General features: G+C 41.6%; 3 protein-coding genes across 9 annotated transcripts in view; 1 reads left to right on the top strand and 2 right to left on the bottom strand.

Annotated features, from left to right (window-relative positions):
* Window positions 1–269: 269 nt before the first annotated feature.
* On the bottom strand, window positions 270–6,610 carry LOC147151794 (dual specificity protein kinase CLK4-like). 2 transcript variants are annotated; one of them, XM_086023031.1, is made up of 13 exons: window positions 6,337–6,610; window positions 5,262–5,422; window positions 3,791–4,043; window positions 3,143–3,245; window positions 2,819–2,885; window positions 2,623–2,739; window positions 2,379–2,545; window positions 2,191–2,285; window positions 1,983–2,112; window positions 1,820–1,902; window positions 1,662–1,741; window positions 1,472–1,562; window positions 270–892 (listed from the first exon to the last, which is right to left on the bottom strand). In XM_086023031.1, the coding sequence occupies exons 2-13, from the start codon at window positions 5,420–5,422 to the stop codon at window positions 719–721; spliced, it is 1,521 nt and encodes a 506-aa protein (XP_085879157.1). In that variant the 5' UTR covers window positions 6,337–6,610; the 3' UTR covers window positions 270–718. The 2 variants fall into 2 exon arrangements, with proteins under 2 accessions (XP_085879157.1, XP_085879149.1); XM_086023023.1 differs by lacking the exon at window positions 6,337–6,610 and adding an exon at window positions 5,842–6,000.
* Window positions 6,156–7,033, top strand: tmem126a (transmembrane protein 126A). Its single transcript, XM_086023045.1, has one exon. It carries the CDS (start codon window positions 6,377–6,379, stop codon window positions 6,992–6,994), a length of 618 nt encoding a protein of 205 aa, XP_085879171.1. The 5' UTR covers window positions 6,156–6,376; the 3' UTR covers window positions 6,995–7,033.
* Window positions 7,034–9,034: 2,001 nt separating this feature from the next.
* The window catches only part of LOC147151792 (ras-GEF domain-containing family member 1C-like), a 70,273-nt gene continuing 51,945 nt past the window's right edge, over window positions 9,035–27,362 (bottom strand). For all 6 annotated transcript variants that reach the window (XM_086017884.1, XM_086017886.1, XM_086017885.1 and 3 more), the window contains 13 exons: window positions 20,460–20,675; window positions 19,311–19,433; window positions 19,065–19,202; window positions 16,405–16,626; window positions 14,618–14,692; window positions 14,077–14,178; window positions 13,182–13,284; window positions 13,024–13,103; window positions 12,171–12,266; window positions 12,000–12,095; window positions 11,787–11,910; window positions 11,269–11,341; window positions 9,035–10,653 (listed from right to left, as the gene is read on the bottom strand). In XM_086017884.1, the coding sequence (XP_085874010.1) occupies window positions 10,629–10,653; window positions 11,269–11,341; window positions 11,787–11,910; window positions 12,000–12,095; window positions 12,171–12,266; window positions 13,024–13,103; window positions 13,182–13,284; window positions 14,077–14,178; window positions 14,618–14,692; window positions 16,405–16,626; window positions 19,065–19,202; window positions 19,311–19,433; window positions 20,460–20,669 (1,467 nt within the window). In that variant the 5' untranslated portion in view covers window positions 20,670–20,675 and the 3' untranslated portion in view covers window positions 9,035–10,628. The remainder of the gene's footprint in view (window positions 10,654–11,268; window positions 11,342–11,786; window positions 11,911–11,999; window positions 12,096–12,170; window positions 12,267–13,023; window positions 13,104–13,181; window positions 13,285–14,076; window positions 14,179–14,617; window positions 14,693–16,404; window positions 16,627–19,064; window positions 19,203–19,310; window positions 19,434–20,459; window positions 20,676–27,362) is intronic.

The following is a 27,362-nucleotide window of genomic DNA, read 5'->3' as shown; positions in this document are numbered from 1 at the left end:
AGTTAATGATCATCACCGTGTGACATGCATGATAATTGACGTCTCTGTTGTCTCAACAGGTGCAGTGTAGGCCTGCTTAAAAGGTATGGAATCACGTCAGTAGGGTGTGTTGTTTGCCAAGTTTTAACATGTGGTTTTTAAGTTACTGTAGTGAAATCCGATAGGCATCCTTGGCGCTATGCTGCCACCTTATGTATCAGTGAGGCAACTGCATTGTTAAAAATAAAAAACACACACACACACAAAGCAAAACACAGGACCCAATCCAGTTTAATATTATCCATATTTATTGAGAAAACATGATACTGCAAAAGACCAAAATACCAGAACCAATTCTATGTACAGCACAAAGATTTTCTGCCTCATCACTTTTTTATAATACAATGCTGTTGAGAGACATGCAATATTTGTTTATTGACAATGATTGTACCCTACCCTAAATAGAACATGGACTGATTTGGGCCAATGATAAACTAAAACAAAAAAATCGACAGCTTTACCGAAGCATGTACTTTATGAATGGAAAATAAATAGACATTAGCTGGGGATTCATAATGGACAAATGGCAAAAAATGAATGAGTCTTGGGCAAGGACGGGCATAGAGAAGAAAGGCAGAGGACTGATACAGTCATGTGCGTTCACCTCTCCTGGAGAGTGAGGACTGGGTTTTGAAACCGATCGCCCTGTTGAAGCTGTCACATGACAAACTTCCGGGGCTCAGTGCTTTTTGCTGGAGCTAGTGCTTGCATTGCTGCTCTCGTGGTAGCAGGAGAAGAAGGGGTGTTGGAGCGCCTTATCCAACGTGATGCGCTTAGCTGGGTCGTACTCCATTAACTTCTCCAGGAGGTTGAATAGCTGATGGTGGTCCTCGTTTTGACACACCATGTAACGCTAGAGGAGGGATACAGGCAAAGATTTCTAAATAAGCATATGCATACATTGTGTGCATAATGTAGAGCTATGCTGCATTCACGCAGACTGAGTTGACTAAAATTCAAGATGCTATCAATATATGATACTGACACCTATATTTTATGCAAATACAGCTAACTTAACGTGTGCCTTTTTTTTTTTTTAAATGAGGTAGCAGTCCAGTTAGTTTGTCAATAACTACATTTTGACAACTCATTTAACAGCAAATTAGAAAATCACAAACTAAATCTTACTTTGCATCCATATATAATATATTCATCCTGGTTCCAAGGTTATCACTATTGTTCAGTATAATTTAACGACGATGTTTGTGGCAATGAAATACCTCCACACGACTACTTTTGCTCTGCCATTGCATCTACCAACAAAATGAGTGACTGATTTGCTGAGCCGCTTATCAGTACACTGAAGCGATATTGATATACATTACGTTAAATGACTCAAGTATTAAAAGTTGATCAAACATTTTCGTTCATTTGAAGGACACAGAAGAGTGAATGCTTGTGACAGCATAAGACATTGCTTTCTTATTCTCACCCTGAGTGGTTTGCAGTGTTTCCTGACATATCGGCCACCGGAGCCGTTAACATCCCAGTCCAGCTTGTTGCGGTGGAGATATCGCTGTTTCCTGTACAACAACAGTTCGGGAAACATTCGCCACGGTTATGAACAAACGCAGCACATTCTCAAGCGTTTTGAATGGCTTTGCACCCAAAGCTGTCCTGACCTGGTTTTCTGAAGGAGGTTGGTAGGAATCGGACCCAGGACCCTCTCCATCATAGCAAGGTGTTCCTTGCTGTCATGTGTCTGAAGGGAAAAACAAAAAGTGATGAATACTTTTTACAGCAACACTTTGCCTTTAAAGCCTACAGGGCAGGCACACACCTGGAAAAGGGTTGAACCGAGGTAGTATTCAATGAGGATGCAGCCCACGCTCCAGACGTCACAGGAATGATCCCAGCCAAGGTCTGAAAGACAAAAATGTACACTCTAAAAAAAAGTAGCAACTAATTGACATGTCTTTAGTGACTTCAAACAGGCCACATACCTAAAATGACTTCCGGGGCACGGTAATGGCGTGTGGACACCACAGATGTGTGATGCTCATGTTCATATGTAGCGTTTCCAAAATCCACTATTTTTATATCAGGCCTCTTCAGTGTGCGTTCATCTCGTTTCTAGTGATGATAATACAAACAGTTCGAGCTGAGCAACAGGAATTCCAATAAACTAAATAGAAGTGCATGCATGTTTACCTGTGTTGGATTGTAATCCAGATCATATTCTGAATCAATAAAGAGAATGTTCTCAGGCTTCAGGTCCGTGTGAGTCAACTTATTTTTATGCAGAACTGAGAAAAAAAAAAACGGCAAGCAGAAGACATCTTTCAAATTAAGGACCCAAAATATATCATTTCAAGTCGAACACATTGTCACAGACTCACATCTCACAGCGTGAATGATCTGATACGCCATTTTTCGGATGTGCTCGATGGGGAAAGGAATGAAGTTGTTCTCCTTGAGGAAATCGTAGGTACTGAGGCCGAGCAGCTCAAAGGCGATGCAGATGTGGCCGTGGTAGTCAAACCAGTCCAGCATGTGAACACAAGCGCTATCGAGATAGAAAGCAATGTCAGGCATCCCGCTGGTCAATGTTGGTGACAATTAGCGTGGCGTGCAGCTGCTTACTATTTGCTCTGAGAGTCGAGGGACTTGAGATGTTCGAGCACTGCGACCTCAGACTTTGCTGCGTCGCGGTAGCGATCAATGTTTTTTATGATCTTCAGAGCCACTCGAGCTCCATTGCTGGAACGCAAAAGCAACGCATCAACATCTGCTGGGAAAATAAAGCCACTAATAACAAGTTAGTCATATTCATTCTTACTTTTGGTGATCAAGACATTCGACAACCTTCCCAAAGGCACCCTCTCCAAGAGTACACACAATCTCATCTACACAAGATAGAGAGGCAATGTTAGAAACAAAGCAATGGCAAGTCAAGCGCTGCCCTTTGGCTGCTTCACTGCACTAAATATCTACACTAGTGTCATTAAAGTCTATGTTTAATGTTACACGAGAAGTAGCAAACCTAAAAATGACATCTAACGCAAACATGTATTATCTAGTTCATACTTAGAAATAAAGACCAGACAAGAGTGTGAAAGAAAAAAATGTGAACATTAGGGAAAAAAAGGTATATATTCTATACATCTCGCTTTCAGCATGTCTCCATTGTGATAGATGAGGTGACCCTCGTCATCATCCTCAACACTCCGGGATCTTTTCCTGCTCCTGCGGCGATGGCTCCTCCTCTGCATCGGAACCGCCGCAATCCGCCATCACATCAATAACCCATCAGTCAGCCAGCCGACACCAGGCCATCACAACGCGACATCGTCATTCATTCAAGCAGGCCGAGGGGGGAGGTGTAGGGGTGGATAGTTTCGGCCCGTTCAGTAACACCGCCAGGCGATTGGACGGAGCAGCAAATTCAAATTCAGCCCCATCGAGAAATTGGGCGCCAGCCACCACATAGTGTGCGTTACAGAAGAAAAACATGGCAACAAGATTTTCAGATGAGACGTTCTCAGAGTAGTGCAGAAAAAAAAATTGAACTTTCTTTGACATGTAATTCTTTGCAACTGTTGCAATTAAGTGTCATTCATTAGATATCATAACAGCTCTAATGTTAGATCCTCTTCCACTACAATGACCTTTCTAAGCTGTAATGTTCCTACTTTGTACTACAATCAAAAAAATGTATTTGTATGAAAGCTTGGCTAGGCACAAGTGATAATGACCCTTTTGATGGTTTGTGGTACACACTGAAGCGGCAAGGAAAAGAGGTTACTCATACCGAGGAGGACCTGTGACGAGAGTGGCTCCGCCTGTGCCTTCTGTCTCTGTGTCTGCTTCGTCTGCTTCTTCGACTGCGCCCGCTCCGTCCACTCCGCCCGGAGGATTTGCTGTAATGGTGCCAGTCGCGATCTCTTTCCTTGAAGGTATAGTCACGGGTGTCTTCTGCACAGGTCATGTCCAAACTGCGTTCCCACATCTGCCTGTCCCTTGACTCCACGCTGTGGTTCAAACTTCGGTTCTCCAGGAAGAACCTGTAAAATAGCAAGAGCGCAAACCATTTATAGTCGAAAGTGCCGTCATACCTGGGGCAGTCCAAAGTCCGACACAAGGCCCTTTTTTTTTTTAATTGGTCAGCCATGTGTTCTTCCAATACGGTGATTCCTAACCAGGGTGCCATGCCACAGCAGTGCCGGAGGAAACTATTTTACTTAATGTATCCATTTTTTTTTATTTTATATTTTTTTTTTATAAATGACTTAATTAGAAACTAATTTCTTGATCTGCCAGCGACAGTGGCAGAACTATTACATGCTTTTCAACTAGATGGCAGAAGGTACAGTAAATTTGTGTATCATTCATCTGACGCAGATCATACAACACAAAATAAATCATGGTTTCCTTTCAGTATATGCGACTGAGGATTGATTGGACTTTGCTTGTGAAAGTCGGCCGAAGTTTGCAGTCGGAATCGCTAACGGATGCTAGCGGCAGATGCGCGCCTCTTTGTCATCGTGTATGGGCAGGGATTGAGCGAGTTGTTGAGTCTGTGGAATGGATTGGAATACTAACTGAAGCCACATTGCTCCCTATCACTGTGTCCGGTCACACTCTGATTCGAGTGACTGTTTCGATGAGGCGCTCCGGTGAACCCCCCAAAATTCACATATAGTGAATGTAAGCTAAATGTCACCATCGTAGCTCAGTGGAAATGTGTACTTAGCGCACAATTTTATGTAACGTAGGCATACCGTTCAGCCTGTTGTCTCTATTCTATTTTTATTTTGTTCGTTATTTAAATTTTTGAACGTCATGTCTGTTCTTGATGTTGGATTTTATCAAATAATTTTTCTTTATAAAATGCGACTTATAATATAGTGCGACTTATGTTTGTTTAGACTAGTGAGGGCGCACACAAAAAAATCAAACATATTTTCTACTTACTACCACTTTAATAATAGTAAAAAAAAATTTCCTTAGTCATCAACCTGATATTTTTTTGTAATCTTCCGTTAATGTTAACCTATCGCATTATAAACACAAACTGCGTCCAACTGCATAAATCAGATGCAAATATGTATCTTAAAAAACTAATATTAAAAACACAACCCAAAAACCGGGGCCGCCCATCATTACATTAAAATGCACCTCAAAATTGGTGCGCAAAAATTCGGTTGCTTAAAAAAAAAACCCTCAAGCATTCACGTAACATAATTGCTGAAACTAAGAAGTGAACAACAAGCTTGTTTTACCCGTCATTAGTCTTGTGGTGTCGCTGAGTTCTTCTGTACTTGTTTTCTCGTTCGCTGCTGTGCGAATCCCGGGCCTTCCGTTTGCGATACTCCATTCTTTCTTCCCAGCTGTACTCGTCAAGCCAGACACCCGCAGAGTATACTCGCGTGCAATTGCGCATCTATACAACAGTGACAAAGACAAGTGAAATTAACATTAAAAGAAATTAAAGCACGATACTCCAACAAACAACGACCATTATGCTGCACGTCTTTTCAAGTCCGCCACGATGCTTTTACTAGACCCAGTCATCGTAGAAGCGTAATTTTGGATATACATTTACCACTTTGTAGTCGAAATTTTAATTAAATAAAACTGCACTTAATCCGCAGTGTAAAAGCGTCCACGCAAATGCCGATTCTACAAAGGCGTCAATTATTTACCAACGTTAGCATTAGCTTAGCTTAAGTATCCAGCGGCCATGTTGGCATGTCGAGGCTTCGACGTTAGGAGCTAACTGGCTAAATTTAGCCGTCACAATCGGAAGAGACAATAATCATTCCAAACAGACACTTTCAACCATTTGCTGATTAATCTTACCTCACTTGAAATACAAGTGTGTCACAAAGGTTTAATTGAACGGCGCTAAGGAGAAAATATTAATAATAGCTGGAGATATATTCGACGAATCTCTCGCAAAGATGGCGAATGCTGTGAATCCTCGCCGAGTTGCCGAAGGGATTTTTTTTCCCCCCATCACGTGATGAGCAACAACTACGCCCATGAAATCTCAAGTTAAAGTATCCCGAGTTTAATCTTTCAGGCGCCTGGTATAGTCGTATTCCACGGTGTCTCTACAGGTATACACATATGGCATTCCAATAAATATGTTTACTTGTGTTTTTTACAATAATACATGTATATTGCCAATTTTTCGACGAGCTCAATAAAATACAGTCCTGCAAGTTAATATCAGGGGGGGAAACATTTGTGTTTACGAATTGCCTTGTGGGTAACAAATGTCCGCGTTCTGTTTCACTGGAAGGAAAAGCAGTACACCTAAACAAATGTCACGTTGAGATGCCCATATCGTACCCTTTAGGTCATCGTTGAATGTGTTCAAATAACCCGGACAATGTCTGAATACATCGAAAAGGACAGCGTCGCTGGTCAGACGCTTTCACGAGCAGTGATCGCCGATTTGCTGGCAAAGAACTTCGACAAGCTTCCCGACATTGACCGCAAGCTCCTCCTGTACGGGCCCATGTATCTGGGAGGAAACGGGGGGCTTGCCGGGCTGATCGCAAACAGCTTGTACCGCCGAGCCCTGAACGTCACTCAGGCACCCATCACCTCCAGCCTTCCGATGGCCGTACTTCCCTTTATGACGACGTACTTCCTTTACAACGCCACGGTGTCAAGCCCTCTCCTGTCCGGTGACCTCAAATGCCCCACCTGCGTGCTCATGAGAGGTGCACTGGTGGGCGTGATCGGCGGCGCACTGTACCCCATCATCCTGGCCTTACCTGTCAACATGGCCCTTGCGTCCAGATACAACACGTCGCCGATGGCGGAGAAGGGAAACGTCCTCCGGCACTGGATGGACCTCTCCAGGCCGATCCTGAGGAAGATGAGGGCAGTGATTGTCCTCCAGGCCCTTTTCGGTACCTTCCTTGGCTCCAGGCACTTTCAAAGCTACACCACACTGGCCAAAATCACGTTTGGCCCACACGCAGGGGAACTAAAAGACTGAAACTGTACAAAAGTAAATAAACTGCTGATTTCCATTCAATTCTCGTGTTCATGTGATTATTTTATAGACTCAGCATGATTTTGTTTCATGAAGTCACAGCTTTATTTTAATCATTAGGTGTGCTTGTTGCCTATTTACACGAATGTTAGTAGTGGACTAAAATAAATGTCCTTCTATAATTATTTTTTTACTTTTACTTTGTAAATTAGTTGAATCAATAGCCTACTTAAAATTTTACCAGTCCACTTTTACACAAGTATCTAGACTTTTCCTCAAGTACAGACCACAGAGCGTGAGTACTACGAGTACTTTTGCAGCATCTGACGATGAGGTTTGGTTATCTAACTTCTTGGATGTTGTGCAGTGGACCAAAATAAAAATGTCTAGTTCATATACGATTGATGATACACCCAGAGTAAAATAGGCTAATCATCAAAATAGTTTTATTTCTCATTAATGTACACTCAGCACCACATCTTGACAGAAAAAAATCAGAAATATAGAAATTTTTGCTATTTTATTTAAAAAGAAAAACTGAAATATCGTGTCATCGCTGTCCTGTAAAAAACATCTATGTCCCATTTTGGAAAAAAAATTAATTTTCACATTAATGCTATGTCTGTAATGCGAAAACACCATTCATGTAAAAATTTTAAAAAATGGGGAAAAATGGACATAAGTGTTTTTCACAGGACAGTAACGTTATGGTCATAAGTATTCAGGCCCTGACGCATTTTATTGAGTAGAAGCAGCCTTTTGAGCTAGTGCAGCCATGATTCTTCTTGGGAACAATGCAACAAGTTTCTCGCACCTGGATTTGGGGATCCTCACCAGTTCTGTCAGGTTGGTGGGTGCATGTTGGTGGACAGCCATTTTCAGGTCCCTCCAGAGATGCTCAATCAGGTTTAAGTCAGTGCTCTGGCGGGGGCAGTCAAGAGCGGTCACAGAGTTGTTCTGAAGCCACTCCTTGTTATTTTATCTGTGTGCTTCGGATCATTGTCCCATTGAAAGGTGAAACTTCAGCCCAGTCTGAGGTCCTGAGCACTCTGGAAGAGGTTTTCCTCCAGAATATCTCAGTACTTGGCTGCATTCATCTTTCCTTCAATTGCAACTAGTTGTTGTTGAGCAATGCCTTGCTTTCTCCACACATATCTCTTAGAATTAACACCAAAAATTTAAATCTTGGTCTCATTAGACCAGAGAATATTATTTCTCATAGTCTGGGAGTCCTTCATGCGTTTTTTGGCAAACTCTATGCGGGCGAGGCTTCCGTTGGGCCACTCTGCCATAAAGCCCCGGACGGTTGCAGTGATAGTTGACTTTGTGGAACTTTCTCCCATCTCTCTACTGCATCTCTGGAGCTCAGCCACAGTGATCTTTGGGTTCTTCTTTACCTCTCTCAACCAAGGCTCTTCCCCCACAATTGCTCAGTTTGGCTGGACGGACAGGTCGAGAAAGAGTTGCGGTCTTCCATTTAAGGGTTATGGAGGCCACTGTGCTCTTCGTAACCTTGATTGCAGCAGAAATTCTTTTGTAACCCTGGCTAGATCAGTGCCTTGCCACAATTCTGTCTCTGATCTGCTTGGGCAATTCCTTTGTCCTCATGATTCTCATTTGCTCTAAGATGCACTGTGAGCTGTAAGATCTTATTTAGACATGTGTGTGCCTTTCCTAATCTAGTCCAATCAGTTTAATTGAACACAGCTGGACTCCAATATAGGGGCAGAACTGCAAAGGGTCTGAATCCTTATGACCGTATGATATTTCAGTTTTTTCTTTATGTTTTTTTCTGTCAAGATGGGGTGCTGAGTGTACATTCATGAGAATTAAAATGAACTTTTTTGATTTTGGCAAATGGCTGCAATGACACAAAAAGTGAAACACTTCAAGGTGTCTGAATACTTTCCGTACGCACTGCAATAATAGGCAAACAGTATTTGAGACTTTCATATTCAAAAGCAAAAGATCACCAAAACCAGTAATGTCACATTATGTTACAGTTTAAAAAGTGGTGGTGTAAATAAAAAGCAGATAAACAAATGAGCATGGCTTACTTTATTAAAGGTTTTAAGGAACACACATTTTGAAGTGATGCTGGAATCATAAAGGTTTCAGTTTGACCTAAATAACAAAACACTGGTGCATCCCATCCTTAAAAGTTAAAACACACATTTGTTGTTAAGATGAATGCAATGGATGTAGTGTAGACGATTGTCAGCAAAATCACAGGATAAATGTAATCAAAACCGTTCTTAGGTTTGACGCCACATCTGTGGTTGTCATAACTGATCTATAGTTTACAGGGAAGGTTTATGGATTAGGAGTAGAATTATTAGTCTTAAAGAGAGGAAACGGTGCGTCTTAGGAGAAAATATTGACATCAAGCTATTATAATGAAGAGGATTATTTTGAATGCTTCTAATTACACAGGTTCCGCGTCCCTATTAGGACATCCTCATGAGGAGGTCCAAAAAGCACGAGAAAAAGGCCAAAACAAACCCACAAAAAAAAAAAAAAAATCACACTGTCCACAAGATGGACCTGAACCAGTAAATTCATATGGCACAATTTCCCTTCATTACTTAACACTGTCTGTCCTTCATTAGCATACAACAATGTTATCATCCCTACAGCTTGCGGTAGTACTCGCCTAATGCCCCCTTTGTGAAATAATCCACTGCATGCCATACCACTTCATATTAAACTAAGTAAAAGTACTGCGCAATAAAACAATACATCTGTCAGGACAGAAATCTCCATAAATATAATAAGACAACTGAACATCAGTCAAGTGAAAAGACTTCCTGAGGAGCAGAAAGATGGGAGGGGGGTGAATGTACACACTTGGCTAAGATAACTGTAGTTTTCCCGCATTCATGGCACAATACATCTGAAAGGAGTAAACAACAGCACATATTACCCCACCCCACAAATTAAAATACAATAAATAATAAGAAAAACAATAAACAATAAATATGAATTTCCAGTCATTCTTATAATAGACAATCTCAGTTGACATGGATGCTTCATGTGGAGAACGCACACGCACACACGCACGTTAAAATACTTCTCAATCCTCCCAGGCACACGCATTAATTCCTTCACTACAGTAGACCAACAGTACAAAACTCAACAGCTGATATGGGCAAGCCAGCGCCCTTCACATCATGGAAAGTTTCATTACAGTACATTACAATGTAAGGAAAACGTCAAATAAAATAGCTATGCAGGCTCTACACCTAAGAGGGGGAGAAAAAGAGAGAGAAGCAAATACCAAAACAAAACAACAACAGCATCAGTAGGAATTTGACGTTATAAAGTAGTTTTCCCTGTAACTGTACTTTCCGTGGTAGTAAGTACGTCTCTTCACAGAGTACATGAACATCCTCATCATGGTACCACGTCATAATTTGTTCAGTAGCTTCATTATTTTCACATCTTTTTTTTTTTCTTCGTTACACCGTAATCTTGATGAATCCCGTTCATCATGGTTTTTTTTGTTGTTTTTTTTTTTTAATTCATCTTTTCTTTTTAGAAAACACCTAAGTACCAGCTTGGTTCCTTCACAGTTCATTATAGTGCAATGAGAACATGCGCTCCCTCGCTGGCGAGAGGAAAAGCTGCCACCGGTGCCTCATGTCTTGCCCAGAACGTTTGACCTGGGAGGGAGAACAAAGATGCGCAATGAGAGATTCTCGAAGAACCCCGGTCATTTACCACGCACAAATAGTTGCTATGTTACTGGTAAATTAAAAATATCCTGATAAAAAAATCTACTGTATTTCACAAACTATAATAGAGCAAAGTATATTAGCATGTCTGACATTGATAACTGGATGATTAATCCTTAATCAGTATTTTAGAGAAAAGGGAAAGTGTATTTTTAGTTGCTACATTGCAGGTATAGTACACTACTTGTTGATGTCAAGACACCTTCTGTCTCCTTTATGACTTTTTATCCAAGAACATGCTTTTGCTGTTTTATTCCTTCACTCTTTCCAGATTCCCCCGTGACCTTTCAGAGACGAAAAGGCACATATTTTGCAAATTTGGCGGTGAAAGTTCTTGAACGTTTCAAGCTCTCTCTTGAACGCACACATGCCATAAAAAATACACACATGGCATGTACAGTTTCAAGATGGCCACAATTACCACCATTTTCCCTGATTTAACACACACTAGTAAATGACATGAAGAGTATTCATCAAATTTGACCCAAACAGTATGTAAGAGTTAAATGGCATCCTACAATATTTCATTTGACTGACAATTACCTGAGAGCTTTCCACCTGTCCTTTTCAACCTGGTTCTCTGGACTCTCACTCTCGTAGGATGCAAGGTAGAGTCCTGGGGAGAAGCATTTTATTCAACATTAGAATGTTTCAGGTGAAACGCTTCCATAAGGCACATCTGAACAATCTCATGATCTCCAATAAAAGAGTTCTATCCTAAGATGATCCAAAAGTCAAATGTTACAATGCTCCGATTTAATTGACATTGCCAGAAAAATTCATTTGGGAGACCGTGTTTAATGTGTTTTATTGTGGTTGTAGTTTTCAGTAGTATAGCAATGCAAGGCATAATACTGGCAACTGTTTTCTAATATTTTGCTTCGGTCACACATTGCAAAGTGCCACCATTAAAAAACTGATACTTCTCTGACATTGTTTCGCAAAACAGGGAATTCTCTTTTTGAAGGCAGAGGTTTCTTTCTTTTTTCATATTTTGGGGGTGTACCCAATACCGTGACCCTGAGGGAGGAGAAAGTGCACAAGACATGACATGCACTAACCATCCTCACTGAAGATGGGGGCAGTATGGAGGTAATGTAGTATGGCCTGATCCTCCTCAAATGGACACTCCACCTGCTTCCAGATCATGAATTCACCAACTTGTCTGCCCAGCTCCACAAATTTCTAAAACAATTTCAATTTATTTTCAGAAACCAAATGGAAAAAAAATCTTTTTTCTCTGGGATGGTCAGAATAAGTATAGAGTATCTCACCTCAAAGTTAACATGGCCATTGGGAAGTCGATTGGCGCATCCTTCATTCAGAAAGTAAATATCCTTAATGAGAAGGCTGAAGAAGGGGATCACAATCTGAGGAGACAAAAGAAAGTGAGGACAAAGCAAGTGGTAGAGCGAGAGAAGCGGCGAGACAACACGGAGGCCGACCCTTTCTCTGTTGCTGTTGGCCGTCCGAGAGCGATGGGCGGCACCCCTCAGGGCGGTCCTGTAGTTGTAAAAGTTTCCTGTAGGATCCATCTGATGCTGTCAAGGCAAAGCGCAACTCTGTCACCTTCATATTAGGACCTGGTGTAGCAGTAGTAGCATCATATAAACAAGTGGGCGAGCATCTATTGTTCCCAGCGGCTTACTTTACTTGTATAACCTCAATTTATCATTCTCTGGGATAAGGACACATTCTAGACTTTTCCAGTTTCCAATCTGTGCTGTATTTTGTACAATTCCACATCTTACTTTTTGGTGTACTATGGGCGATTGAACATGGTTAGGGTAGATTTTGGATTGCCCAGTAGGGGTTGAACGAGTTCAGATTTTTGGGCATTTTACGCCCACATGATGGTAGTCAGGTCAATTTCGATTAATCGATGACGCCATCATTGTTTTTTTAAATCGTCAAATCTCTGTGCGCGTATCTGTTCAACATTCCGACACCTTCAGTAGGATAAACTGAATTTCTGTTTTTACCATGAGGTATATACTGAGCTAAATTCAGGGTAATGTTATATTGTGGTCTGATGTGGTTAATAAAAAAAACAGTTTCAAGTAACCTAACATTCTGGGCTAGTATTACACATTTGAGGTTAAGGCTTGGGTCAAGTGCAACCAAATTAGGGAATAAATTAATTATTATCAATTATCTCGCTCGGTGTAAAACAAACTACCGGTAGTCCACTCCCATTTCCAAATCCATTTCATAGTCTGAGAAAGGGCTGTTTATACTTTTGGCTGTTACACTTCTTGTATTTGTCGCTTAGTCAGTGGGTGGATAGTATTTTCTTACCTCTAAAATAAAGAATTTAGCAGTCTTGGCTTTGCCCCAGGTCTTCTTCAGTCTCGACACAGGACTCATATTCATACCAGCTGAATGGGGAGACATTTTAATTATGAATGTCATGTGATGCCTTGACATTTTATCAAGCGTAAGATTCGTGGACTCACAGATGATGGCCATGAGTGAGTTGAAGTTTCCGATGTTGAAACACTCTCTGGCCACATCGATAAAGAACTCAATCACCAGGGCCCTCTGCTTCTTTTTTGCAGGCTGCAATAGGCAATAACAACCATAATAAGTACAGAGAGAAATTGATCAGTCTGTTCATTATTTTTGATGAACCTTTAACTAGGCGTTTCTTTCCCTAAAGGTCAAACGCCTTGCTTGTCCATGAGTGAAAGTTCACTGCCACAGAAGATTAATGGAACCAAACAGTAATTACATTTAAAGATCTGGAATCAGAGCAAAGTGCTCTTGGTCTTATTAAAAAGAACATTTGGATCTGTTAAGATCGCAAAAAGAAGTGAGCGTTTCCAGAAAGTCTTGCATAAAGATAACGTGTGTACAAAAAGTAACCACTAGAGGGTACCCACGATTCGTAAGAATTTTACTGCTCTAGCCATGGCAACCAACCTCTTTTCAGTTTCAACTAAAAATAAAGCATTCTATAATATATAAAATGTGCACAGAAATTTCTTTTTTTTCGCAAAGCGCTTGAGCCGTTAAGTTGTTTTGGGTTGCATAGTATAAACAATAATATGAATGCAACACTTGTTTTTGTTCCTATGTTTAATGAGCTGAACTCAAAGACTTTTTCTATGTTCACCAAAAATCTATTTCTCTCAAATATTATTCACAAATCCATCTAGAAGTTTGTTAGTGAGCACGTCTTCTTTGCCGAGACAATCCATTCGTCACACTGGTGTGGCTTGGCAAAATGCTGATTAGACAGCATGGTTATTGCATGTGTGCTTTTGGCCGCCCACAATGAAATTGCCACTCTAAAATGTACAGTTGTTGATATTTTTGCTCCGTACAAGTGCACCCATATCCACTACTCACCATGCAGATCTCAGTTGCGACCAGATAACACAGCCTGTTGAACCACCTGACGTACGCCTCCAGGTTGGAGGTTTTCTTCTGGTCACTGAAGCACGGTTGTTGCTGATGTACACGCATGTACACGCACACGCACAAACAAGCAAATACAAGTGAGTAACGGAAATGCTTCCACGGGGAATTGCTCTAATGGTAATTAGCTTCCTGTCTACAGGATGACCCCCCGTGCGAGCGTAAATGACAAAGACTGGAGCAGAAGGCTGAGAGCAGTGGTAACACGATCGATAGCGTGAGGAAGACCATTCGGCACTTCAGAGATGGCAAGCAAATACAAAAGAAAACCTCAGCATTGTTCAACACAACGCCGTGAACGGCACTGTGCTTGTTGTGACTCTTAAATCATTTGTGAGTGAATCCAAATAGCCCCACAGCGCAACATAAATATATGAATCAAATATTAATATGGATGCATTTGCTTTTAGCAAGCCAAACAAAGCTAAAAACATGCAATCGCGCAATTAAAACGTCACTAATGAAAACCTACCCGGGTTCCATCTAGGGGGTCTTTCTGAACGAAAGCTTGAACAAACTCCTCCGGCCCAATATGACTCAAATGTTCCTGGAAACACACACGCAGACACAAACAAACACATTGATAATTCTGTCATTTCGGTAAAAGACGTCAATCAATAGTGGGAAGAAACGACACCTTGACGTGACTCACAGGAATTCAAAGGGGAAAATTCAATCAAAAGGGGCCAAGTATTTCCAATTGTTTCGATAATATTGTCAGTATCGAACATGCGGAAAGTGAAAAGACTCGCTTGATGTCTCTTGTCAACTTTTGCAGCCATCGAAATACAACCCATGTCACATATTTGTTAGGGCGGTTGCTGTATCTCAAGGAAATAAATGCAAATCATAGTAATGTCAAGTGTGAGCGTGTGGATCTTTGTTTGGCGTGCGTGTGTGTGTGTGTGTGTGTGGGGGGGTTGTTAGTGGGAGAGTGTGAAGCTGTCAGATCTAATACACTCACAACAGTTTATCCACATAGTTTGCCGCCCCAGGCGCATGACTGACTTGTGGGGTGATGTCAGCACTCAGACACGGGAATACACGCTTACACCAACACAACCACCCACACCACACCGCGCACACGTGCCCACGCAGACACACGCACACACGCACACGCTGAAAGGACTGCGCACGCAACGTGTTCTTTTGCCATGCAGTTTGTCTCACTGCATTTGTCTGTTAAATGACTGCAAAATGGAGCGCGCTACTCGGCTACGAGCAACAGAGGTGCTGTCGATTTGATCTCATTGTGCGATCTAAAGAAGAACATGACATCAGATATGGGAAGCGGCGATACAGCCATGCAACGCTTCTGAGCAGCATTAACAAGCGCAAAACAATATTGGAATGGAAACATTATCCCATCCATCCCGTTATCCACTGTCCATATTGTTCTAAAGCCTTACTAGGAAGAAAGATGGAGCCTATCCCAGCTGAATATCTTCAATGAGCCTAACATGCATGTTTTTGCAATGTGGAAGGAAGCTGGAGTACACGGAGAAAACCCACGCAGGAGAACATGCAAACCCGCACACGGTAAGGCCGCAGCAGTGACTTGAACCCTTGAACCTCAAACTGTAAGACTAACGTGCCAACCGCTAATACACCACGCTCCCAAAGATGACCCTATCGCTTTCAAATAACTGCAAAATAACAATTCTGCTCTTACTGACGTCTCAACATTGTATCTGTTCCAGCTAATAAATTGTATGGAGTACAAAAGAACAAACAATGATTCAATATTGCTGTTTACACACATTTTAACTGATCTTGGCAGGTTTACAAATACGGTATTGTGTGTTTTATGATTGCTTTATTGTCATCTCGTGCTATCTTGACGCCAAGCAACTACGTTGAACTGAGGAGAGGAGCTCAGACAACAGCCCTGTTCAACAAAAGTAGTGCTTTGCGGCACCTAAAGGCAATGACACGGTTTTCCCAACACTGTATTTTTTCTCAAGCTGCTCTGCCTCTCCTGAACTTCCCTGATATGCCCCCTAAACGATGCACCCCCAAATTAAAAGTCCGTTTGCAACAATAGAGCCAAACTACTTTCACTTTCTTCTTTCACACTCATCCCTTCATAGTTCCTCACCTACCCGGCACATTGATGTTATCTCAATGCTTGGCCAACCTTGGCCTCCCCTCTCCAATCTTCCACCAGCCGTTTCTCCTCACCCATCCTCGTTATCATCTCATTTCCTGACCTTAGTCTGACCCGCGGGCCCCCTCGCCCCTTTTTCCGTCCTTCCTCACCAGTTCCACGTGGGTGAGCTGCTGGGCCAGTGTGTAAGGGTCATTGCAGATTGAGAGCATGTCCTTCTGGATGGGCGGGGGCTTGGTCTTGAAGGCCACGAGCTTGTCGGAGATGTAGGAGGCATTGAGGGAGACCTTGATGATGCTCTCCTCCCCCTGACTCATCAAGGCCAGCCTTTGGCTCAGCTTCTGCAGCACCTGGTTTAAGGTTTTCCAGTAGGCCTGAATAGAAGAAGATTGACAGGAGAAATCAGACAGTAAGTCTTTGTAAGGACAAGGAATATTTTATCAGTACGTTGTAGATCTACACCAAAGGAGTATTATGCCCACCCTGGAAATAAATAGAATAAAGAATAAAGTCAAATAAATAGAAGTATAAAGGAAAAAGTTATTCGGAAAAAAAAAAGTTTCAATATTACAAAAACTTATTTTATTAAGGAGGAAAGTCATAATTTTACAAAACTAGTTTTAAAAGCACAAATAACTGCATAAAGATGAGGACTGTTGAGGATCCTGATTGCACAAACATTTCTGTCCGTTATACATTGAAGATCTCCTTTTATTGGGTTGCTACGTACTGTACCCGAGACATTTGCATGAGAATTTTGATTTGAACTTGGTTAAATTCTGACTTTATTCTTTCATTATATAGTCTGTCTTTTTCCCCCTAGAAAAATGACAACGTTATTCTTATAAAAGCAGCACATTTTTGTCCTGGTACACATGTGCTCGGTTAATTGAAGACTCTAAATAGGTGTGAATGTGAGTGGGCTTGATTGTTTCTATACAGCAGGGGTCACCAACCTTTCTGAAACCGTGAGCTACTTCTTGGGTACTGATTAATAGGAAGAGCTATCGATATGATACACTCTTATGAAATCAAACATTTGTTCAGATTCATCTCCTCATCATAGTTTGCACAGTATCTTGTCTTCACGAACGCTATAGTTTGGTCATAAGCTACAATACTGAACTTTCAACTATACATTTGTCCCTCGCTATATCGCGGTTAACTTTTTGCCGCTTCACCGGATCACAGTTTTTTTGTTATCGCGCTTATATCGCAGATTATTTGCCGTATCACCGGACGCTGCAGTGATTATTTTTCCTCACAGACTGTTGCTGCAAACTCGTGTAGTAGGAGGAAAGAATGCATAGAAGACAATGTCCAGAGTTTTGAATTTAAAATAGCCTACCACCGCCATTCACTGTCACAGATGCTACAGTGTAGAACGTGAGGACGGCAACCCCAAAGTGGACAAAAATAATACTGCGGAGTGTAAATTGATGAGATGAGGAGACAAAGGCAAGTCGTGTCACTTTTACTCGCCACAATACAATATATTCTAATACAATTTCCAATGATTTTATTCTTTTTATTTTATTACAATATATATTGGTATTACTCTATATGTGTGAAGCTTTAATAGCTATATAAATAACAACGTGGATATTATGGACGGTACTTTGTACTTTGTACTGTAATGTATTGTTGTTTATACTGCAAAATTCTTATTGTTGTGGTTTGTGTTTCTCTACATGATATTTAGGTTTGTTTCTTGTTATGGCTGTGTTTCTTGTCCTGCCCAGCTCGTTAGGTCTTTGTTTCCACCTGTGCTTGTCAACCCAGTCCCTTGAGTCTCCCAATCAGCTACCTCAGTCTCTCGCGTCTTGTCCTCGTTGTCTCGTCAGTTGGCTTGTATTTAGTTCTGTGTTTTCTGTGCCTCTTTGTTGTTGGATTGTTGTTATTGTCATGTTGTTTTGTTTTTCCAAGTGGTGTGTTTTGGTTCCTGGTGTTTCTTTGTTACTTTGAGTTTTGGATTTTTCAGGACTTTGTTTATGCTGTTTTTTTTTTGTTCATAAATATTTTGTTCAGTACGCCCTGCTTCTCCTGCCTCCCTGCATTTGGGTCCTCTACCACACAACCATGACAATTATATCGTAAAACAAGTCTAGGTGTCGTATTAGTAAAGTGGCCTGCTTGACGCATTTACACAAAAATATTTTCAAGTATCTAACTCACAGATGTTTCAAATATTTTGCGGAAATGTGAGTCATTCAATGTTTTTCACGCACGCAGTTGCAGCAAAGCGGTGAGTAAATGTTTCGCTTCGCTCCTCTCTCTAAATTCTGGTCACAGAGGCCGTGAGGTTAGTGTGCCTCACAAATGAATGAATCCCCCCCCCCACACACACACACACGGGCTGTAAATAGCAGCACATTCATCACTGGCTGCCCTTCCCTTCTTTCTGCCCTCAAATCTACTTCCTCCATCTTCCCTGCTCTTTTGCTTCTCTTCTACCTTTCCCCTCTTTCGTCGGTAGCCCATCCCCCCCCCGTGCTCTCAGGCCATCCATCCATCCGGCCGTTCTCCCTTGAGGCTGCACATACAACCACTCCTCTTGACGTCCTTCTTTCCTCTCAGCCCCGCCATGCAAAGATTGTGTAACGCTGTGCTGCGACTACTCAACCTCACACTGACACGGTGGTAGTGATTTAGCAGAATTCATTTCCCCATCACTGCATCCCTGACTGGAGCTATATAGCATATATGCGTTACGTAATGACGGCCACGGATACAGCATAGATGTACCTTGGCTTCGAGTGTAGCGTCCAAGAAACATTCCAAAACAAGGATGCAATAAATATGAAGTAATGACCTCATCGCAGGGAGCTATCCTGTGAATGATGTCTTTCAGAAGTCCAACCATCTTCTCCTCCTTAAAGTCAGAGGGGAATGTCTCTGTCCACTCTGTCAGCAGCTGCAGGATCTTGGGACCAAACTTGCGCACTTTTGCCTGTTGTAGGATCAGAACAATCATGAGGCTAGTCATACAGATGGCATGCGCTCTGAGCGCTATGCATTAAGGAGTGCTGTGTGGTTTTTCGTGCGGCGCAGTGCTCACCGTATCAAGTGGGCTCTGGTCCAGCTGCTGCTGCTTGATGCACAGCTCGCACACGCGGGCCAGCAGCTCCGGAGGAGGGATGAACAGACGGGCGCTCAGCAGGAACGTAAACACATAGGCTTTCTGTCAAAGGACACAAGGGCACATTATTTGCCGTCGTGTCAACAAAACATTTCATCTGGAAAGGTAATGGCGGATTGGTGAAGCCCGCTATATCGCAGTTCATCATCTACGCCACCGTGATAGCTCAGCTTGTCAAACAATCCTTTTTTATGGAATTTTAAAGTAAGTCCACATTACTGCACGCCTTCAGTGTGGTAGCATGTCGTGCCACAACATGCAAGGCAGCACTGAGGTATACTGGAGGAGATGCAGTGTAATTAACAGCAAGAAGAAGACATCCATTCTGTGTTTTTTTTGTTATATAATGTTTCTATGTGTTGCTGCCATGTGTGTGGAAAGTAAAGCAGCAGTCCTTGGAAGGTTTATAATCACTGTTACATCAGTGCTCATTTCTTTAAGCCCGCCTATGTTTTTTTCGCTCTTTATTTTAGCATTTGGTAGCGGACTTGCATTTAGACAACATTGCATGTCTTGGTTGAACATTTTGGTGTCTAAATATACAATGTTTAATCCTCTCTTGTTTTGTGTATCACTTTTACAATAAACTCCATCTGGGAGTGACACATAAACAGTTTGAATCAAGCACAATTTGCCTCTTATTTGGAGAACTGTGCAAGTGAGTCTTCTTTTCATTTCCTGTGATTCGATATTAACCCATCTCTTGACGAGACTCAGAACAAGTGCTAGGAAATACTTTTAGAAAGTGTACTTTAATAAGTGTAAGTGTATTTTCACAAGAGTAATATTTTAACTTCAGCACTAAAAAGAAATACTTTGTAGTTCCGCACCTTCTTTAAGCAGGTAGACAGAGCTGATAATCTCACTTTTTTTTTTTTCCCAATAGTGAAATAAGGCGTATTTTCACATTTTGCTCAGGTTCTTAGTAAGCAATGCATGAATCCTGAAATTACCCACAAATAAATGCAAAAGCAGGAGGTGCAATATTTGGCGCTGATCCCAGTTAAGATTATTCCACTTTAAGTTGGAGGTCAGCGCTCAACAAATTGTAATTCTAGAGTCCTTTACCTCGGGGTAGTAGTCAGCAGTAGGCACGAGATTCTGGATGAGGGTTTCCAGTGAGGCAGAGCTGATGGGGGGCCCATCAGCCAGGCAAGCCGCGGGCCCCTGGCCCTCCTGTGCAGCCTCCTCCTCCTCCTCAGGCTCAGCGCAGGCCAGATGGGGGCTGAAGCCACTAGGAGTGGTGAACATGGTGCCTGAGCACACAGTCTGGGGCATTCCTAGCTGGAAGAGAAAAAAGTGCCCGTAAAAATATATTCTTAGAAGAAGAAAAAAAGCACAGAATGAGGAATTTCAGTGAACTAAAAAAAACAGTCAGGTAGAAGAAGCGGTACTGTATACTGTGTGATGCTCTGTGTTAGGTCCTCTATTTATCCTCCAAGCGCATCATGCACTTTTCAGTTTTGTCGTCATCGAGGGTACCCCCCACCCCAACAGCTGTGCCTTCTCCCACATGACAGAAGACCCAATGAAAATATGGGTCACTTAGTCGCCAAGGAAACCAGCTGTAAAATGAGTGTGTGGCCTCCATTTCTGCCCTGAATGTCTTTCGCTCTACGAAAGTATTGCGGTTACGCGCTTTAAAAATTCAACATGTTGCTTCCACACTGGGCTGACACTGCATCTGAGAACTCAGTGAACTGTTGTGTAAGATGAGAGCTATACACAGATACTATGCAAACAGATGGTCTCATGTTCCTCAAGTACAGTCAACAGGAAAAAAAAAACAAGCTGACAGAGAGATCTTGAGCAACATGCCAGAAGTTATTAAGATGATGACAATGCCTATCCTTCCTTCTGTCTGTCAGCCAGGGGGCGGGTCACAATAACTATACTGTTTCTCAAATTAAGAAAATTCAGTTTTTGTTCATTTTCATAAGTAGTTAATGAAAATCATGGTGTCTGTTTTTTTTTTTTATCATTACATACGCTTTTATTACAATAGGGATTTTATTGAACAAAAGCGTTGCAATCAGAACAGTATTTTTGTGCAAAATGACTCAAAAGTGTTAAAAACAATTATGCTCAACATTTAAAAAAATGTGTCATAACACTGACATCTTTTTTTAAAGGGAAGTCAACCCAAACATATTTTTTACAAGAATATGTTCTATGCAAGCCCACTAGTTGAAATAGGGCATTCTGATAAATATTGCGTTTGTGGAATAAGTGTTAATCCACTTGTTTTTGGCCATCGCTGGGGACGGCCATTTTTTCTTCTGTCGACTGAAAATGACATCACAACTTCTTACAACGACCAATCACGGCCCAGTTTCAGAAAACAGGTTATCCATGATTGGTAACGGATTAGAGCATTTACATGGAAAACGCGTCTCTACTTACAAAATTTTCTACTTAAGAAATTTCTTCCAGAACCAATTAATTTCGTAAGTAGAGGTACCACTGTACTGATCAATTAAGCGCATCCTGTGTTCCTGGAAGAAACTTGAGAATGGCATTTTTTTCATCCACGGGTGACCTTCAATTCCTCCCCCCAGCCGGTGCTGTTGAGCCACCTCAATAGAGCAGCATCCCGGGTGTCTGCATGGGTGAAAGGTCAACCACTCACTGGGGCACGTCTCGAGTTTCCTGTGAGAATGTCTCAGTTTCTCTTTGTTCTACGCCCCCACCTTCTGAACAGGAGAACTTCTTCATGCATGCGTACACACCTCGACCCAAACACACACAGACAGGCAAACAAAAGGCTAAGGGGGTTGGGTGGTCTTACTGGCTTTCTGAAACCTGCAACTATCTCTAGCTTCATGCCCCTAGATTCTAGAACATTCACCTGCTTGGAAAATATTTTTAAAAAGTTACGTGAGAAAATTGTTATATTTGTTGGTTTATTTTGTCATGTCATGTCATCTTCCAAACCGCTTATCCTATACAGGGTCGCGGGGAGTTGCTGGAGCCTATCCCAGCCGTCAACGGGCGAAGGCAGACTACACCCCGAACTGGTCGCCAGCCAGTCGCAGGGCACACACAGACACCGTCACTGAGCGGGAATCGATCCCACGCTGCCCGCACACAACTCGGGCGTGTGTACCACTACACTATCAGCGGACGGTTTATTTTGTGTATTTTGCAGTTTTAAAAGAAATCAAAGTAGGTCCACATCTCATTTCCCTCTCAAAATGTGGTGTGTCACCATCTAAATTAGTTTCAGGAGTTGGTGGTGTCCTTGTAGTACCCTCCATTGGATTGCATTACCACAGAGGCATGACCTGATAGATGAAGAGAAAAAAACTGAAACCGAAAGAAACTGTGTAATAGGTTAAGACAGAAAGTGCAGAACACCATTTTTTTTAAATATCCAAATTTATCAATCATTTCATGCACGCAAACCTTCACAGACTATGTTGAGTGAGATTTATTCTACGTGCACACACTGTCAAAGACTTCCTGTATCATGAGAGATAATCTTCTATTTACTACTTAGCAGCCAGCCTCCACAACAGCAGCTGCCTGCTTGTGATTCAACCTTGCCTCACAGCCATCCTGCAGCTACCATCTCAAAGTCTGTTCGGCTGGGCAGGCCCTCCACACGTGTGAACCAGTCACCAGTGTCTACACATGAATGACACGTCGCGTCACTCTCTACGTTTACAAGAACGACAAAATCAGCTATTGATATAAATGGATTTGATCCAAAAAAAACAACTATTAGCAAGTAGTGATCAGATTCAAACTCTCTGAAGCAACGTATTCCGTGTTCACAAGAAGGAAAGAGACCGAACTACAAAAAAAAAAAATGATGGTTGGATTTACTTAATTTTATTTTGTCAAGTGGTTGCACAAAATAAAATTGAGTAAATGATGCACGGCATTTTTTTCAGGGTAAAACCCAATTCATCTATCTATAGTCACTGACACTTGACGGTGATTTCAGGGTTACATTCATTGGAAATAAATGTACATAAATAGTCTGAGAGGTTGACACAACGTAATGGGATTTCCCGAAGAGCTGCCGCAACGCTCACGCAGTGTGAGCACTTCTGCTATAAAGTTTCATGAGTGGCAGTCTCGGCCACTGGTTTTGCGGCAATTTCCACATTGTAAGATGTGGAAACGTCACCAATTATAGCCAATCAAAATGCACAGAAGCTTTCACTCAGGTGAAAAATCAATTTCTGAGTTAGCTGCCTCTGCCCACCACACTAATGTGCCAAGCAATAGAAATACAGTAACATAGTGTTTTACCAAAAATATATAACCATATTTATAATTTCATGTGTACCACCTGTGCATGAAACAGCGAAGCTTGTGGTAAAAATATACCAGCTGTAATTTTTTTCCACGGTCGGGGTCCTAGTCAGATTCAGAAGCATCTCGCAGTGTGTGGCGGCCCTAAGAGCAAAACTACCCTGAGGCATTCCGTCAGATATACTTGTACATGGTTCACAACATGCTAAAATCGTGAGTAAAATTGATGTTGTGGTAAACACACGCACGTGTTTCATAAACCTTCATAAAGAAGATGAAGGTAGCCAACTTAACTGCAGTAAAAATGAAAAAATAAAAAGAATATATACCGATGAGTATTGTTGTATGCTCTGTTTGTATCTATTGCTGCTCTTTGAGTGTTCAAGTCACACTTCTTTGAAGATTTATAATCACCGTAACGTACCCAGTAAGTGCCAATTCCCGTTAGCTTGTCTATATTGTTTGGCCTCATACAATGTGTTAGCGTTAAGCTAGTGGACTTTCATTACATGAAATTAAATGTTTGCTTTTTTTTAAACATTTGTGCGTACAATGTTTAATCCTCTTTTGTTTAATCTATCAGTTATACATTACACTTTAAATGGGATTGACACATATACAGCTTGAATGAAGCAGTCTTTCCCTTTTATTTGAAGTAGTGCGCTAGCGAGAGTGAAAAGTGTTATGGAAAACATTAGGTTTTTAAAAGTTTAAGGTAAAATGTATTTAAAGCATGTTGAGGCAGTAAAACTATAAAAAATATGATTTTTATGGCCTCTCCAGGATAAACACAGTTTCACTCTATTTCTACTTTGGACGATGGCTGCACGATATTGGAAAAACACGAGATACAGATGTTGAATATAGTGATACTGACATTATTAGAATATTTATATATACCTTAAAGAAATGTATTTTTCATTATCTAATGAAAAAAAGAAATTTTTTCATGCAACAAAATAAGCCAGCATTTTTTTTAAGCTAAGTTTAAGTTGTCCTATATTGGGTTGCAGCCGACTGGTCAAAGTCAGATAAAAGCATGGAATTCCATATGAAACGTTGCAGGTTTGAGATGCGTACGTTGCATAGGCCATTACCGTCATGATGAAATGTGTTCGATATATTGTGCAGCCTTTCTTTTGACAATGTTATTATTCTTCCACTATACTGCATTCACTAATGTTTACCCCCAATTTGACCAAGATGACAACCATAGAGACACTACTCTCTCTGTGGCTGCCACTTTGTATTAACACTGCATGAAAACACACAAAGAAACACACAGCTAAGAACAGGTGAGTGTGTTGGCGTGACCTCTAACCCCACCTCGAGAGCTCCACGGGCCAACCACAGCAGCTCTGCTCTCTGTCTAGACTGAGTGTCATTGTTCAAGCCCCTTTCCGGCGTGCATGGGAGCGTGCATGTGTCATCTGAGCTTCAGTCGGGCTGTTATCTTGGCCATCGGGGGGATCCGCTGGCTTTGTTCGATTGTGATTAACACAATGACTCTGTCTGGAGACAAGTGATTTTTTTTATTTTTTTTATCAGCACTCTTGATTGCCTGGTTGTGTGTTTGTGTGTCTAGCTGTGAGTGAGTAAAGCGGAGGTGTGTCATCGTAGTATTGATGAAACAATGGCCTAAAACCTGAAGCCGTCAGACAGATTCACAGCAAAGTTTTTCTTCTTTGGTTTCGTAGTTATCAGTGAAACCTGTTTCACTGCATATAACTAGCACAACACAGGTATGTGTGTACACGTACCTGCGTGTGTGTGGAGAAACCAGGCTAAAAGCAGCAGACAGAAGAGGCTTAGTCAGTCCAAATCGAATTGCAATCTGACCTTTGTCATTACAGAGCGGATAGGACAAAGGTGAAGCTTGAATGGGGGTAGATGGAGTACAGTGGCAGCTTTGTTACCATCCGTTGTCACTTTGAGGTCTTCTTTAGTTTAAAATATTGAAGGCTACATATCAGCTTTATCAACAATTGGGAATTTTTGTAGTCAGTGAAAAAGAATTTGAAGGTCATCACACTTACTGTATAATCACACAGGAAATCTGTCCAATCCTTTTGCCCTCAACAACGATAGTCTCATAAAAATGTAGATAATTTTTATTTGATTTATATATCCATCTATTATCCGAGCCACTATATCAATTTATATCACTCTTTACACACACACACACAGGTACACACACAGGTTACAGTATATGCAGTGAAAGAGGTCTCACCCATAACTACTATTCCCTAACAGATAATATTATTCACATTTTTATTTTACGGATATATATATAACAATTTATTCAACAATGGTTAAAAATTCTGATGATTTTGTGGCTTTCACTGTTGATTATTTGTGTCTGTAATCAGTCAAGGCAAAATGGAGTGCGCTATTCTGCAAATTACTGTCACATTACTAAATTCTCATAGGAGTTGTTGAGTAAAAATAAGGAAATAATGCTTACTGGCTGCAAAGACGTGTCCGTTTCACAATACTTGAATATAAACAACAAATGCCACATACACCTTCCTTTTTTTTTTTTTTTTTTTTTTAACCAGCTGTGCAAATGACTTCCTGAAAAGCTCCACTATGACATACATCTCAATAATTGTGTTCGACCTCAACAATGATCTTCAAAAATAAAAGGTCCGCACACACACTTTATATTATACCATGGCTGAATGTGCTTGTTTTCTTTTATAAATGACCTTACAGACATTTACTGCATTATAAGAGTCAGCCCAAAAAGCACACTTCCTAGAGGGGTGCAATATCAGGTTTAAAAGGTCCTTGCCCGTGTTTCATTTCTGCTGCTACTTCCTTGTTCCTGGATGGGATAAATTTAGCCGTAAGAAGGAGGGGAAAACAGGAATTGTCTCAACCAACACCAATTTAGCATCCACGTGATCGTTCTTTTGACACATGGCAATGTCCTCTATTTTGGGAGGGTGCTGCTTCTTTGTGTCATTTTGGTCTTGACACTGTTTTATGTCAACCCCAAACACTCCAAGACTGTTCCTTGAAAGAGCAAATTGTGCTTCCAAAGAGGTGTAAGTTTAGCCCCAAAGTCCCTATTGGTAACTCCAGTCTTGCTCCATTTGCACACCCATCTATTCAGCTCCCAGTCAACATTCTGCTTCTCCCCATTAGGCTTTTGAGGGAGGCCTTTGTACCCCAAAGTGTATAGACTGAATGGTGATGTCCACGTGCAATGCTAAACAACATTTAATGCACCCATATGTTCACCCAGCTCACCATTGTGGTCTGTGGTGTGTGTCTGTTTAAGGAGGAGCGCAACCCACAAACAAAAGCGTTCATTGTGCCTTGAAGCAAAAAAAAATAAACTTGCATGCACACCAGCACCCACACAGCAGCCCGACATCGGATTGAGTTACCGCGGAGGCATTTCAGCCCCACCCCCCGCCTATTCTCCTCCCAGGCTATGCCGTGAGACATGTCAGGCTATCATACTTCAACTTATCGTCCCTGAGTCCCTTTATTGTCATGAATGTCACTCGGAGCAGGTTAACACGCGGCGGCTGTTCCACAGCCACCAACTCTGTCCATCCAACTGCAAAGGCCACTAGGAATTCTCCTCCACACCCCACCAAGCCATCCTCATTCTTGAGCGAGTTTGGACACACTTGTGTGCATGCATACGGGTGGGTCATGTGTATGGGCTTGTATAAAGGGACTGAAAGAGGTGGG

The sequence above is a fragment of the Filicampus tigris genome, chromosome 2 (genome assembly GCF_054856515.1).
Source record: "Filicampus tigris isolate MCC_2025a chromosome 2, RoL_Ftig_1.0, whole genome shotgun sequence".
NCBI classification, from domain to species: Eukaryota; Metazoa; Chordata; class Actinopteri; order Syngnathiformes; family Syngnathidae; genus Filicampus; species Filicampus tigris.
The sequence above is the reverse complement of the archived record's forward strand: the minus strand, read 5'-3'. Positions and strand labels throughout refer to the sequence as shown.